This window comes from Bos grunniens, chromosome 5 (genome assembly GCF_055505025.1).
Source record: "Bos grunniens cultivar Pamir isolate PY7600 chromosome 5, Bosgru_T2T1.0, whole genome shotgun sequence".
Lineage (NCBI taxonomy): Eukaryota > Metazoa > Chordata > Mammalia > Artiodactyla > Bovidae > Bos > Bos grunniens.
The window spans coordinates 85,956,105-85,970,941 of NC_141169.1; the positions used below are offsets into that span (position 1 = coordinate 85,956,105).

A 14,837-nucleotide genomic window follows, 5' to 3' on the forward strand; every position below is an offset into this window, starting at 1 on the left:
TCAGACTCAGTGGTGGGAGCAGTGAATAAGGAAAGAAAGACAGATTATAAGGAGAGGCAACCTAGGCCTGAGAGAAATAGAAGTTGTCAGGAGTGAGGAAGAATGGAGAAAGTTGGACCAAATAAACTGCTAGATCTAGCTACGGAAAAGAGCAGCAAGAATCAACTCAGTGGGAGACTGTACTATCATGCAGCACTGCTGGATTATCCATTTGTCTTGAAAAGCAAAGGATAATTTCAATGACTAAGTCACAAGCAGTCCACCCGACACTACAGTAGGATCCTTAAAGTTCTGGAACAAGAAGGGAGAGACTTCTCCCCACTGAGCAGGGTAAGGAGATTACCAGAAGTCCAGACACAGTGTTCTGAGGAGGTCAGCAGTGGAGCAGGCAGGGCCTGTGGCCAGTGGAGACAGCAAACAGAAAGGACTACAGGGATGGGAGTAGTGAAACCACCTGCCTTCTCCAACAATCTCTCAGGAGGTGAAGTGCCTTTCCCTGGGACCCACTGGTTGGTGAGGTCAGAAGGACATTGGGATATACTGGTAGGCATCAGTATGAAAGGGTTAGTTGCTCAGTCATGTACGACTCTTTGTGACCCCTTGGACTGTAGCCTGCCAGGCTCCTCTGTCCATGGAGTTCTCCAGGCAAGAATACTGGAGTGGGTTGTCATTTCCTTCTCCAGGAGATGATCCTGACCCAGGGATCAAACCCGGGTCTCTTGTATTGCAGGCAGATTCTTTACCGTTTGAGCCACCAGGGAAGCCCAGGCATCAACATAGGTTCTTGGAAAAACAAATGTTCTTTTGTTTCATGTTGACCTCATGAAACAAAAAGAGCTTCCTATTCATCAGCAAGTGAGGAGACAGAGCACTGAGATTTGTCTTTTCTCTAAATATGAACAGTCTGTTTCTCTAAACAAACCTGGTTTGTTTCCATGGACTGGTTAGACCAGAACTTAACAGTTGTAGATATATATAGACATGTGTATACGCATAATATATGTATATGTATGTGCAGAGAGATATATGTGTGTGTACAGGCGTAATATATGTATGTGTATGTATTTGAATTCTCAGAAGAACTCTGCAAAATAATATCTCTGTTTCACAAGGGACACAAGCAAACTGAAAGAGGTTGAGCCACCTGTCCAAGGTCACACAGATAATAAGTAACAGAGCCAGTTTAAAACCACACCTGCTGAATTCCAAAGCCTATGCTATGTGGCTAAAAATTCTAGTCACTATTAGGGAATATTTCAAATAAATACAAAAGTAGACAGAACAGAACAACCACCCTTGTGTACCTATTTTGCAGATTCAACAATTATCAACCTGTGGCTAATCTTGGTTCATCGACACTGTCACCCACTAAAACTACCCTGGCATTGTTTTGAAGTATGACTCAGGTACTGTAAAAATTTCTCTCATAAATATTTTAGTCTGAGTTTCTAAAAGACAAGGACTGGAAATAATTTATTTCTTTTTTTTCCCTATTTAAAATATTCCAAATAAATAGATTTCATTGAATCAGTAAAATAGCTCTGTTCTTCCCAAGAATGCCCCAAACTGGACCCCAAATTATTTTACTAAGAGATATTCTTATTGAGATGTTAATCTTGCTAGAGTCCTCTGCTCACCCCCAAAATCCTCCTGTGAATACTGATGCTCATTCTTATCTCATGCTGTGCTTTCTGCAAAAGAGGCTAGAATATAGCTATCTCTATGAATACAGAGAGGAATAAAAAATAGTTCTCAGGAACACCAGTCAGAAAACAATAGGGCAAGACTGTCACTTCAACAAGTTCATGGGTGCTCACTCTCAATGTTTTAAATAGACCCGATAGGGGATACAAAAATAAAGAAGTAAACAGGCATTAACCAAATATTAATAGGATAGCTACCATATACCAAATCTATTCAGGATGCTAGGTGGACATTGGTTAATGGCCAAAGGCATTCTACACCAAGCTAATAACCTGATATAGGAAAATACATAAGAAAACAAAGAACTACAGTGTAACCAAAAATATAGACAAAAGATACACAGTGACTGGGTCTAAAAGAAAAGGGTGAACTTATTTTTTCCCAAGTGGCATAGTTGAGAAATGAAGAAACTGAGGTCTGAATGACAAGACTTTTCCACAATTGCAGAGAGGGAGAACCAGGGAAAACCCTCATCTCTCAACTTCTAATTCATACTGATTTCGATTTCAAGAAGGACTAAAGAGGTCTTCCTTGGGCAGTCCAGTGCAGGGTGTTGAAGAGCTAAGATCCCACATGCCTCGGGACCAAAAAAGAAAAAAAAGACAAAACAAAAAACCCAAAACATAAAACAGAAGCAATACTGTGACAAAATAACAAAATTCAATGAAGACTTTAAAATTTTTCCACATTAAAAAAATCTTTTAAAAAAAGAAGAAGATAAAGGACTAGAGATGCTTGACTGCAAATATTTCTATCACAAGAAAAGTTTTTGGAATGGGCCTTGACAGTCACATGGAATTTGATAAATGGAGAACTGTAAGTGTTTGGGGCAGAGAAAACAGCATAAACAACTTTGTGTGATATATTCCGACAATGCAGACCACATGGCTTGGCTGACATTTAGGGACAACTATAAGGCAGGGATGAGGAAAGGGTGGAAAATTAAGACTGCAGCCAGATTAGAGAAAAGCTTGAATACCAGGGCAAGTTGCTTGTTATGAAGGCCCTCAAGAGTGATGAAATTCTGCAAGTTTGAAGCTGAAGAGTTAAGGAAACACAACGATCTATGGGTCAATGGGATAAACATGGATTATATGCTTTGTAATTTTAATCTCATATTTAATTTTAATTCTTATTAATGCAAATGCTTTGACAAGCACTGTCTAAGGAGAGCACTGTATTTGTTTAAGAGATGGGTGTGGGAGGGCATGGCAGGGTAGGGGGTGGGGATGTGCTCAGGGGACAGGCATGAGGGAGTGCACAGGCTGCAAGGATTCTTCAGTGAAGCAGACGGAAAGGGAATGATGGAAACAGTTGAGAATAGCCGCACAGTGCACCAGACAGACTAGTTCCTGGGGCCCGTGGAAGAAACGGCTTAGAGGCAGCAGAAAAACCTTCAGGGAATCTCTATATTTCCCCAGCAGCATCTGACCTGCAATCTCTGTTAGCTCCTATTTCTTCATGGGTGTCAAGACAAAATAAATGGGACTTCCCTGCTAGTCCTGTGGTTAAGAATCTGCTTCCCAATGCAGGGGATGCAGGTTCCATCCCTGGTCAGGGAGCTAAGATCCCATATGCCACGGGGCAACTAAGCCCACCTACTGCAATTTCTGAGCCCGCATGCCACAATCAGAGAGAAGCCCCCTTGCTGCAACGAAAGATCCCACATAACACAACTAACACCCGATGGTAAATAAATAAATAAAAAGACAAGACAACTTGGTCGCATATTCTAATAAGAATAGATTAGGAGCTCCTTTTTGATACATAAGGAAGCACATTTGTTTCTCAGCCAAAAAACTACTTTCAAGGTAACTGTGAGTAATTATGATGATTGAAATGTCTAAATTCAATGTTGTATAAGAGGAGTTGTAAGAAGTGGTTAATCTTTGAAGCTTGACAGACCTAAATTTGCAGCCCAGGTTTGTTAGTTGAGTGATCCTGGTTAAGTTATTTAACCTCTCTGAATTTCAGTTGCCTTGATGGCAGAAGCAGAGAATACCATTCAAAGTTGTAGACAAAATTAGTATATAGAAATGCTTTCCTACAGTTGTGTACCTGGTACACAACTAATGTTGGTTCCTTCCGTCTTCTTGGTGAAATCAATACCAGATAAAAGGGAAATTACTAATAACCAGACATCCTGTAAGCTTCCAAGTTCAACTTCCTTTATTAAAACTTTACAAGAACTGCTAATAGCAAAACAGATTCATTTCCTTTTTCTTTCCTTCTCTTAACTACTCAATAGGATGGGGTACTAAGGGACAGAAAAATGTCAGATACACACACTTGCTGCTGCTGCTGCTAAGTCGCTTCAGTTGTGTCCGACTCTGTGCGACCCCAGAGACGGCAGCCCACCAGGCTCTGCCATCCCTGGGATTCTCCAGGCAAGAACACTGGAGTGGGTTGCCATTTCCTTCTCCAATGCATGAAAGTGAAAACTGAAAGTGAAGTCGCTCAGTCATGTCCGACTCTTAGCGACCCCATGGACTGCAGCCACTTAAGAGGGAGAATAAGAACCACTCACGTGACTCAATTAAAAAACAAACTCATTTTTTTTAAATGGGCAAAAAAAAGATCTGTTGACATATCTCTAAAGAAGATATACATATGGTCAAAGAGTACATGTTCAACATCATTTGTCATTAAGAAAATGCATATGAAAACCACAATCAGATACCACTTTGCATCCACTGATACCTATAATTAAAAAGATAGACAAAAAAAATAGATACACGTATGTGTATAACTGAATCACTTTGCTGTACACGTGAAACTAACAGGTTTTAAATCAACTACGTTGTAGTATAAAATAAAAACATTTTCTAAGTAAACTAAGAAAAAAGGATAGACAAGGGTTGCTAAGAATATAGAGACATTGAAATCTTCATACACTATTGCTGAGAATGTAAAATGGTATAGCAGCTTTGGAAAAAAGCTTTGCAGTTCCTCAAAGTGTTAAACATAGAGTGACCATGTGCTGTGCTTAGTCACTCAGTCGTGTCCGACTCTTTGTGATCCCAGGGACTGTAGCCTGCCAGGCTCCTCTGTCCATGGGGATTCTCCAGGTAAGAATATTGGAGTGTGTTGCCATGCCCTCCTCCAGGGGATCTTCCTAACCCGGGGATTGAAGCCAGGTCTCCCACGTTGCAGGCAGATTCTCTTCTGTCTGAGCCACCAGGGAAGCCCATACGGTGCAATAATTCCACTTGTAGATATATGCGGTACCCCAGGTGGCACAGTGGTAAAGAATCTGCCTGCCAATGCAGGACATGCAAGAAACACAGGTTGAATCCCTGGATTGGGAAGATCCCCCAGAGTAGGAATGGCAACTCATTCCAGTATTCTTGCCTGGAAAATTTCATGGACAGAGGAGCCTGGTGGACTACAGTCCATGGGGTCACAAAGAGTCGGACATGACTGAGCACACACACCACAGCAGATGTATACTCAAAAGAACTGAAAACATATATTTACACAAAACGTTTTACATCAACATTCATAGTGATGTTGTTCATGATAGAAAGTAGAAATAACTCAAGCTCTTATCAATGGTGAATACATAAATACCACATAGCATGTTCATACAGTGAAATATGTGGTCATAAAAAGGAAGTATTGATAACACACTACAAAATAGATGAGCCTTAAAAACATTATACTAAGTGAAAGAAGCTAGTCATAAGAAGTCATGTATTGTATTATTCCGTTCATATGAGATAGCCAGAACAGGAAATCGATAGAGGCAGAAAGTAGATTAGTGGCTGCCGAGAGTGGGGCGGAGTGGGAGTCGGGGTAGGGGTCAGAGATAGGAATAGACTCCTAATAGTCATGCTTCTAGGAGCATCAAAATGTTCAAAAGTTGATTGTGGTGATGGTTACACAACTCTGAATATTTTTAAGAACATTTAATTGAACAATTTTAATTGATGAACTGTTTGATATGAGAAATATATCACAATAAATCTTAAAAAAAGAAAGTAGAGTGATGGATTTTCAGATTCTGAAACAGAACAGTCTATTCCATTTGGTTGAGAAGATCATGTTCCCTCAGGCTCAGACTGCTGATGGAGAAAGGTACTTCAGACACATCTCCATGACCTGGGGTATTTGTCTGAGTGCCCTCAGTGACTTGGGGATTCCCTGGTGACAGATGGTAAAGAATCTGCCTACAAATGCATAAGACCCAGGTTCGAGGCTGGGAAAATCCCCTGGAGAAGGAAATGGCTATCACTCCAGTATTCTTGCCTGGAAAATCCCATGGACAGAGGAACTTGGCAGGCTACAGTCCATGGGGTCACAAAGAATTGGACATCACTGAGTTACTCTCATGTTCACTTTTTCACTTGGTCAGCTACTTAGTATTCTCTTCTTGGATACAGAAGAAGTCCTACGAACCCCTAACTGAGGCAGTGATTGCTCCTTGGCCATTGCCTTACTTTGTACAGCAAAGTACAACACCTCAAAGATTATCTAGCCTTGACCTCAATTCTCAGAGAGTCAGTGGGACCTGAGACTTCTAGCAGTTAATAGAGAATATAAGGCCCGAACTCCACCTCTCAAACAAAAAGTTCATCACCCTTCATGAAAATATCCTTTGTTTATATTTGCTTGAGTTTATACTATAGAAGAGGGTAGAAAGCTCCCCATATGGCATCAAAGGTAGACAAACATTTCTCATGCATATGAATTTTGTGATATAAGACTTGTACTTGAAAGAGTTTATAATACTTAAGAGTCCATAATACTTAAAAAAAAAAAAAAAGAATACCCATGGAAGAGGATCAGCATATGGGAGAGCTAAAAAATGAAGCTGAAATATAGTCCAGTACTCACTTCCATACTTAGGTCATTATTCATCCTGATGCAACCTGAAAGATCTGTTCCTGGGTGGGGACCAGCTGAAGGGCCAGGGCACCTGACAACACAAAGTCAAGTTCCTTACTACAAGTGGAAACATTGCAAATTTTAGCAGATACTAATCTATCATGTAGTTTTCCTTCCCCACCCCAATTTTACCAAATATCTAATTAAGTTCATGCCTTCAATGAGACATGATGAAAGAGAGCTCCAAGTTTTATCAGAGAGAGGTTATAACCATAGAGAATCCAGCCCCAAATGAAAATGAAGTATTTGCAATTCAAAGTCTTGCTTCCTGACCCCTTGGTACAGATAGGAAGTTTCAGTGGAGTGGACAGTGCTCACAGATTCCACTGACTTTTCTGAACTTTTCCTAAGGAAGATCAATCTGTGTACTTAGAGAGTTGAGTAAATTCAGAGGAGCTTTGGGTGCGGGAAGAGGGGCACAGGGGTAGATTCTCAAAGACTTGTTTGCCTGGAGTGTGAAGGAATAGAATTACGATCAAAACCTAGCAGGTTAAGTTAACTTAGCAGTACATAATATATTCCTAAAAGCTGGGAAACATTTTAAACAGCCTTATTCAACTTTTATACTTTTAGGATGGATATTATGAAATTCAAAAGAGCTATGGAGCAAACTATCTTTGTTTTAAATTATCGATTTTCAGAAAGTTAGGCAAGTTACACAATAAAAATTCCATGATAAAGGTGTTACAATCTGAGGATATGAAAATCTAACTGATTAAAAGGGTAGGCAATGGAAAGAGGCCACCCCCCGAAAAGCAGAATAAGTACAGTCTGCCCTTTTAGCTTACCTGTGTCTTTCAGTCACAGCCAAAGCACCATCCTCTATTTCTTCATATCTGGGCCTTTCATGTGAAGCACGGATTAGGTTGGCCACACATGAGAAAGGAGTCAATTCTAGTCTTGGAATTGCTATAAAACTATCCAGATGCAAGGCATCTGCATTAGAAGAGAAAAAAATAAAAATAGAAATTAATGGTTCAAATGCAGATGCCACAAAATTCAAAATCTTTGGAGGGACTCTCCCAAAATTCCCTCTTTGGAGATGAGACCATTTCTGAGACAGCAAAAATTCAGTTTTATTAATATTTTAACATAATCCCCCATCCCCTAAGTTTTCATGCCTTTCTTTTTTCAAGGAGGAGTGAGGGTAGAGGAGGGGAAACAGAAACCCTTGCCTAGTAAGCAACTAGAGGTTTCAACAACAACTTGCTGTCACAAGCAAAATCCAGCCAGCCACCTGTTTTTGTAAATAAAGTTTTATTGGGACATAGCCACACCCATTCATCTGGCATTATCCAAGCTTGCTTGTGTGCTACAACAGCAAAGCTGAGTAGTTGTTGCAGAAACCATATAGCAAAACCTCAAATATTTACTATCTGGCTCTTTACGGAAACAGTTTACCAACTGCTGAAGAGAAAATAGTTCGACATTGTCTTTGTTTTTGTTGTTCAGCCGCTAAGCTGTGTCTGACTCTTAGAGACCGCATGGACTGCAGCACAGCAGACTTCCCTGTCCATTAAAGAGTGCAGGAAATAGGATGACAATTTTTTCTGGGTGTGGAAACTGTCTTGTTATGTTTTTCTGAGTACAAGCAGCAGCAGAATTTAATAGAAAAAACATAGACTTTAGAATCAATCACAATTTTCTATTCAAAGCCTGACTTTGCCATGTACAGTTTTGTGATCTCAGATAAACAACTAACCCACTCTGAGCCCCAGTTTACTTATAAATGAAGTGCCACACGACCTGAGGCAAGTTCCTAACACATGTTCCTGTTTTCTTATTTCTAAAATGGCAATTACATTAGCATCTACCTCACAGGGATATAGTGAAGATTAAAGGAATTAAGAGGTATGTTCAGAGCAGAGACCTGTGCCTGGCACATAGGGGGCTCTCCTTCAGTGCCCTTGTGATAATCACTGAGTTCCTGTGGGTAACATCATCCCTAGAAAGCAAGTGCTCATCTATTGTCCTACATGAACTGGTCACTCGTTAGCTGCGGTGGCAGTTTTCCCTTTTCTAGTTGAAATGATCCACAAATCACTCTACTTACTTTCTATTTCTTCTTGAAGTTATTTTATCATCCCATTTCTTTTATCCTTTCAGAACCAACCATTAACTTTTACTTTCAAAGCACATCTATGTTTTGATGAGAGATGCCCCAGTTTTGAGCATCTCCTAAGATAAGGTTCATTCTCCTTAGCCTGGCATTGACGTGAACCTGCTGCAAACTTACATTCTGCTGTACCCTGACCCAAGTCCTCTTATTTCCAAAGTGACTTGTCCAGCTTGAACTCTTCTCTTACAGCTTTGCATTCTTCTTTCCCCCCCATTCATGTTATTTTCTCCATTGGAATACTTTTTCCCATGCTTTTTGCTCTTCCAAATGCAACTTGTCTTTCGGTGCCCAGTTAAACACTCGTTTCTTCTGCAGAGCCTTCTCTGACCCAAGTCTTACTTCCCTTTATAATCTGTGAGCTATTTTAGGGGTTACTCTTTATTATATTAATATATAATACAGTGCCTTACACAGAGTAGGTGCTCAAATATAAGTTGACTGACTGAATTCAGGGATAAACATATAAGCTTTTGACAACCGTTGCTATATATTGTTGTTGTTGTTTAGTCACTAAGTCATGTCCAACTCTCTGAGACCCCACGGACTGTAGCCCACCAGGCTCCTCTGTCCATGAGCTTTCCCAGGCAAGAATACTGGAGTGGGTTGCCATTCCCCGTTCCAGGCGATCTTCCCAATAACTGATTATTTTCCCTTTCTGAAAAAGCCCCACCTCCATCGGTGTCTAACAGGGTATAGGAGAGGGCCATCCACGCTTACCCAGCAGAGGTGTGTACCAGCACGTGTGTCTGAAGGCCAAGGGCAGCGGATGTATTCTTGCTTCTGGATCACTATATCTTTTATGGCAATGCTGCTTCTGAACAGAAATCAAGTACTATTAGCTTTCCAAAGGGCTGAACATATTTCATAATCTACTCTTCTCATCTCCAGAATCAGAAAGAATATCATTGTCCTCCCACAAGAGAGATCAAGAAGAAAATAAATGACACCAAAGTAAAAAAGCTTTCATGCTCTGAATTGAGATGTATACCTTATGAGTAAGATGTAATACTTATTAAAAATTACTCTTCAATAATTTAATAGAATGGTAACACCAATTCCCAATAATAAACACTTTCATATAAACAAAGGTGTTGGGGAAAGAAATATGAGGGGCAAGTTTGGTTATATAATTCTTCTTTATGATACTATAATCAAAAAATTTTTAATAGTACCATTTCCTAGGGCCTATCAGAATTGTGTGTGTGCACATAATAAAGAAAAAAAAAATAGGGCTTCCCTGGTGGTCTAGTGGTTAAGACTCCGACTGCTAAAGCAGGAGAGAGAGGTTCGATTCCTGATCTGGGAAGATCCCACGTGCAACAGAGCAACTCAGCCCATGCACCACAGCTACTGAGTCAGCACTCCAGCTTTGGAGCCACGCTACTGAGGACCGTGCACCTAGAGCCTGAAGGGAGCCACAGGGGCAGCCACCACAGTGAGAAGCCTGTACACCTCAGCGAAGAGTAGCGCCTGCTCCCCTGCTCACCGCAACCAGAGAAAGCCCACACACAGCAATGAAGACCCAGCACAGCCAAAAATAAATAACAAGTGAACCTTAAATAAAAATTAAAATCAGGCATTCAAGCCTTAAAAAAGAAAAGAACATAGGTATATTGCTTCACCTGATAATCTCTCAAGAAAATTAGTATAGAGGTCTAACTTACTAATACTTGCACAGTAAGTTCACAATTGGCACTTAAATAGTTTCAAAAAGCTCAAACTTACCAGCTGTTCCTGGAGAAATTGATGAATTCTTTCTGTGCAGGACAAGGGATCACAGTGAGGAAATTCCTCATCTAAACAGCTCTGTCATGAGAAAATGGTAGAGTATATTCAAAAATAGGATGATAGAAGAGTCACAGATACAAAACACATTAAAGATGTGATGTTAACTGAGGGGGAGAAAATAGAGTAGTTATTTATCTTGTATTTTACATTAAGGGAACAGGTTTATAATGGTAAGCTTCTCATTGCATTTTCCCCATTACTTATTCTAGGAATGAAATTCAAGGATCAGTAACAGGAAACTAAATGGCTTTGTCACTGAATCTTCAGGCAGAGGCCAGAGAAGCTTGTTGGAGACATAACTCAGAGTAGTGAAAACGGTGTCTGTGAAAATTTTACAGCAATAAAACTGTGACTTTCCTCAAAGATATAGATACATATCTATTAGTTACATTATAATAGAAAACTGGTGTTCTTGAGATGATTAAAGCACATTTAGATATGGAGATTTTTCCTGTTCAACTTATTGTAAGGGGCTTCTTAGGCACTCTGCCTAGCTTAATCTCTGACATGAATTTTTTTTCTGTTTAAACAGATGTTCCTGCATTATGCCCTGGGAACAGATACATGCAAATGTCACCCTTCTCTTTTTCCTCCTCCAGCCCCTTCCCTCCAGTGCCAATCTTACTGTTCCTTATGTTCTTCATTTATGAACAGAAAGGAGGAATTCACCAAGTGTCATAAGGGAAAGAAACGCATTTAACTCCACCATGGATATCCTGAGATATCCAGACAGAAAGGAGTTGAGAGCTTGGTTCAAACAGGAAAGAAAAGAGACAACAACCACCAAAGCCTACTCAAGAGTCTCAGAAGGGATGTGACTAAGCTTAGAAAACTGGCCCTTCGCTAATAGATACAGTAAATTCTGAGGTGCTTCCTCTCTAAAAGATGTTATTAGGAACCACTCACTGATGAGTGTTTTCTCCTGTTTTGCAAAATGCTTTCAAAAATGCATGAAAGGACAAAGTTCACCAGAGCATCTTTTTCTAAGTCAGTTATTTAACTTTATGACTAAAATTATTACATATTATAACTTAGCTTCAAAATCTTACACCAGCTGGACAACTTCCCCACAGTAAACACGTATCACAGGGGTTTGGGTCTTTCTGTTTGTTTTTTACCTGAAACAGCAAGCCATGAAGTTGTCCTTTAATTAACTTCTTTCTTAGTGGCTGAATTGTTGCTATAAAGAGAATGTATAACCAGCTTAATATGACAATTTGTAAACTGCCTCCCTTTATGCATTTCATAAACTTTTAACAGCTTTAAATCTGGGGCCTGAGGAAAGGAGAGAGAAAACAATGGCTTTTGAGAATGATGTTCTCAAGACTCATCAAACTGGGAAAGCAGAAGAACAAAACAGGAGGGAGCAACTAAACTATTATTGCCCTTGAGTATTTAAAATTAACCTTGATCAATGCAAGTGAATTATCTTCTACAAGTGAGTCACCGAATTATTCATGTTAAAAAGGGAATACACCTCAGAGGTCACTCCATCCAAACTCCTACCCATGGGGAAATTGTCTCTTTAATAAGCCTCTGCTCAAGCTACAAGGAAAGGAAGCCCTGGAAACAGAGCCCCAGAGCCCCAGAATCCTACAAGTAGGTGTGATGACACTGATGTCCAGAAGACTGAAGTGCGTAACTGGCTATTCATGGAGCTAAGATCAGACTCAGGACAGTGCTCCATTCACTATCCTCTTTTGTGAAATTAAAAATATTTGTCTTTCTACTTAACTGAAAATTTGCTTCCCAGCAACTTCCAAATTCTCATCTCTGAAATAATGAAAGTGAGAAAAACACCTATTTAACTTTTAAGTTAAATAGTAACACATTTCTTATTTGACAATCCATACCCTTTGAAAAGTAGCCAAGAACCAGAAAATAGGCTGAAATCATTGGAACAACCAAAATAGATGTTGATATCCATGCCCTTTATTCATGTGGCAAGTCCTATACTTCACTCAAATAGTGGGCTCAGAATTTATACATAATTCTCACAAGCTTGACTGTTTTCTCAGCCCACAGATGATTAAAAACAAAAATTAAATGAGGGTAGGAAGCTCTGCTAGATGGAGGCATATTAATAGCTGCCACTTAAAAAAAAGTCACTAAGAGCCAGGAAAATTAACAGCAGATACTCTGGTGTCCAAAACACACAGAAATCTGGTGTTTCTTATTTTAAAGACCAACAGTTTTATATCTCAGTAGCCTGAAGAAATTCTGAGCCATAGAAAATAATGCTAATACATGTGAAAAGTACAAAATCTAATTATAAACATTTTCCAGGGAAAAAAGCTTGAAAACCTCCAATTTGTGGAAAATTACCAATGTAAAATTTATTTTATATGAATTTTTTTTTGTAAAACTAACATTTTTCAACTAAGCTTGACAGTGTTTATGAGGCCCACAAGGAGGAGAATATATTTTAAATCTATTTTAACATATTTAAGTAATTTTAAAGAATTAAATTCTGAATACTTAGAACTCAAGTATAGACTCAATTTTTTAAAAATCCCTGTGTTCACTATATTAAGGAATAAGGCTCTGTTCTCCTAATCAGTTTTCTGAAGGCTCTGTTCTCTTAACCAGTTTCCAACATTATACTTCTGAAGCTGTATATCTCAATACACTGTCTTTGAATTTCTAAATAAGTTTGTGTTTCAGAAGAAATAACGAGTTAGTATAAGACTGTCTAAATTGCCCATCTGCTTCCCCATCAGGCAGTCTTGGGTTTTAGAAACAGTCAATCTCAAAACATTCAAGCTGTAAACCTCATTTCAACAGATGTTTTGTGCAATGGGTAGCAACGATTTTCATATGTTTCATAAGGCAAAACAAGCTGGCTTATGACCTTAATTTGCATGAATCTTTGCATTCTTCTTTATGTGTTTGGAGTTGAACCTGCCATGTCTCCAGGACATTTAGGTTTTACATGGAAGCGAGTAAAACAATGGCCACTGTATTCCCTGCTGTTGCCATCTGTGATGTAGGATGAGACCAGTTGTCTTGGATACATTCAGCCTTTGAAGGAAGCTGAAATAAAACAACTTTCTAAATGATTATGCACTAAGACATTGCAATTGATTGGCTGTTGAAAATCAAGACCATGATATTGAGCCATAATAATGTTAGTCAACTTCATAGCATTTCTGAATGTTCTATTAAATTGTGCATTAAAAATATTAAAGTTCTTTGAAAACCACAGACTAGAAGAAAATAATTCACAACACATATATCTGTCAAAGTTCTTGTATTCAAAATATATAAAGAAAAGAAATTCTACAACTCAATAACAAAAGGACAAAGGACTTAACTTGAAAAAGGGCAAAAGATTTAGGTAGCTCACAAAGAAGAAATACAACAATGGCCAATCAATCCAAAAAATTAAAATCAGATACCTAGAACTCCTATACACTGCTGGAAGGAGCATGAAATGCTCCAAGCACTATGAAAACTGTTTGCACTTTCTTAAGATGTTAAAGTTACAGCTGTTCCTAGATAGTTATCCTAGGTTAAAAAAAACCCACAGGTCCACACACAGACCCAAAACTGGAAATAATTTAGATGTCCAATAATAGGAGAAAAGATAATCACAGTGTGCAATGTTCTTACAAAACAATGTAACTCAACCATGAAAAGGCATCCCATTGATAAACACATTGAAGGGAAGACAGACAGAAGCACACAAAAGTTTATACTACACAACTCAATTCTAGAACAGCCTAAATTCTAGAACCCATCTAGAACCCACTGATGATAGAAATCAGATCACTGGTTCCTCCTGGTGGTGGGGAAGTAGAAGTGGAAGTAACACAAAGGAGGTTTCTGGGGTTATTGAAGTTCTGTGTTTCCATGTGCACTTGTCAAACTGGTTCCACAGTACACTTAAGATCTGAACGTTTCATGATATACTAATTACTCAGCAATAACTAAGAATTTAAAAACTACAACAAGGCTTCCCTAGTGGTGCAGGGGTTAAGAATCTGCCTGCCAGTGCAGGAGACACAAGTTGGATCCGGGGTCTGGAGACAACCCACATACCACAGAGCCACTAAGCCCATAGGCCACAACTACTAAGCTTGGGCTTTAGAGCCTGTGCTCTGCCAAAAAGAGAAGCCACCACAATGGAAGCCTGTGCACCACAGCTAGAGAGCAGCCCCCCTGCTCACCACAACCAGAGAAAGCCCTCATGCTGTAAGCAAGACCCAGTGCTGGCAAAAACAAATAAAATTTAAAAATAAATAAAAACTACAATAAGAACAAAAATAATGGAGCTTATGAGGTAAATAGGGCTAGGAAGAGACCACTAAAAATGTATATGCAACATTGTAACCCAAGC

General features: G+C 39.3%; 1 protein-coding gene across 14 annotated transcripts in view; it reads right to left on the reverse strand.

The window, feature by feature from the left end:
- The window catches only part of IRAG2 (inositol 1,4,5-triphosphate receptor associated 2), a 109,385-nt gene that overhangs the window by 35,405 nt on the left and 59,143 nt on the right, over nucleotides 1-14,837 (reverse strand). For 12 of the 14 annotated variants that reach the window (XM_086401689.1, XM_086401692.1, XM_086401690.1 and 9 more), the window contains 5 exons: nucleotides 11,617-11,678; nucleotides 10,436-10,516; nucleotides 9,428-9,524; nucleotides 7,380-7,527; nucleotides 6,541-6,622 (listed from right to left, as the gene is read on the reverse strand). In XM_086401689.1, coding sequence (XP_086257815.1) covers nucleotides 6,541-6,622; nucleotides 7,380-7,527; nucleotides 9,428-9,524; nucleotides 10,436-10,516; nucleotides 11,617-11,678 — 470 coding nt within the window. The remainder of the gene's footprint in view (nucleotides 1-6,540; nucleotides 6,623-7,379; nucleotides 7,528-9,427; nucleotides 9,525-10,435; nucleotides 10,517-11,616; nucleotides 11,679-14,837) is intronic. The other 2 variants (XM_086401702.1, XM_086401700.1) reach the window with 1 other exon arrangement.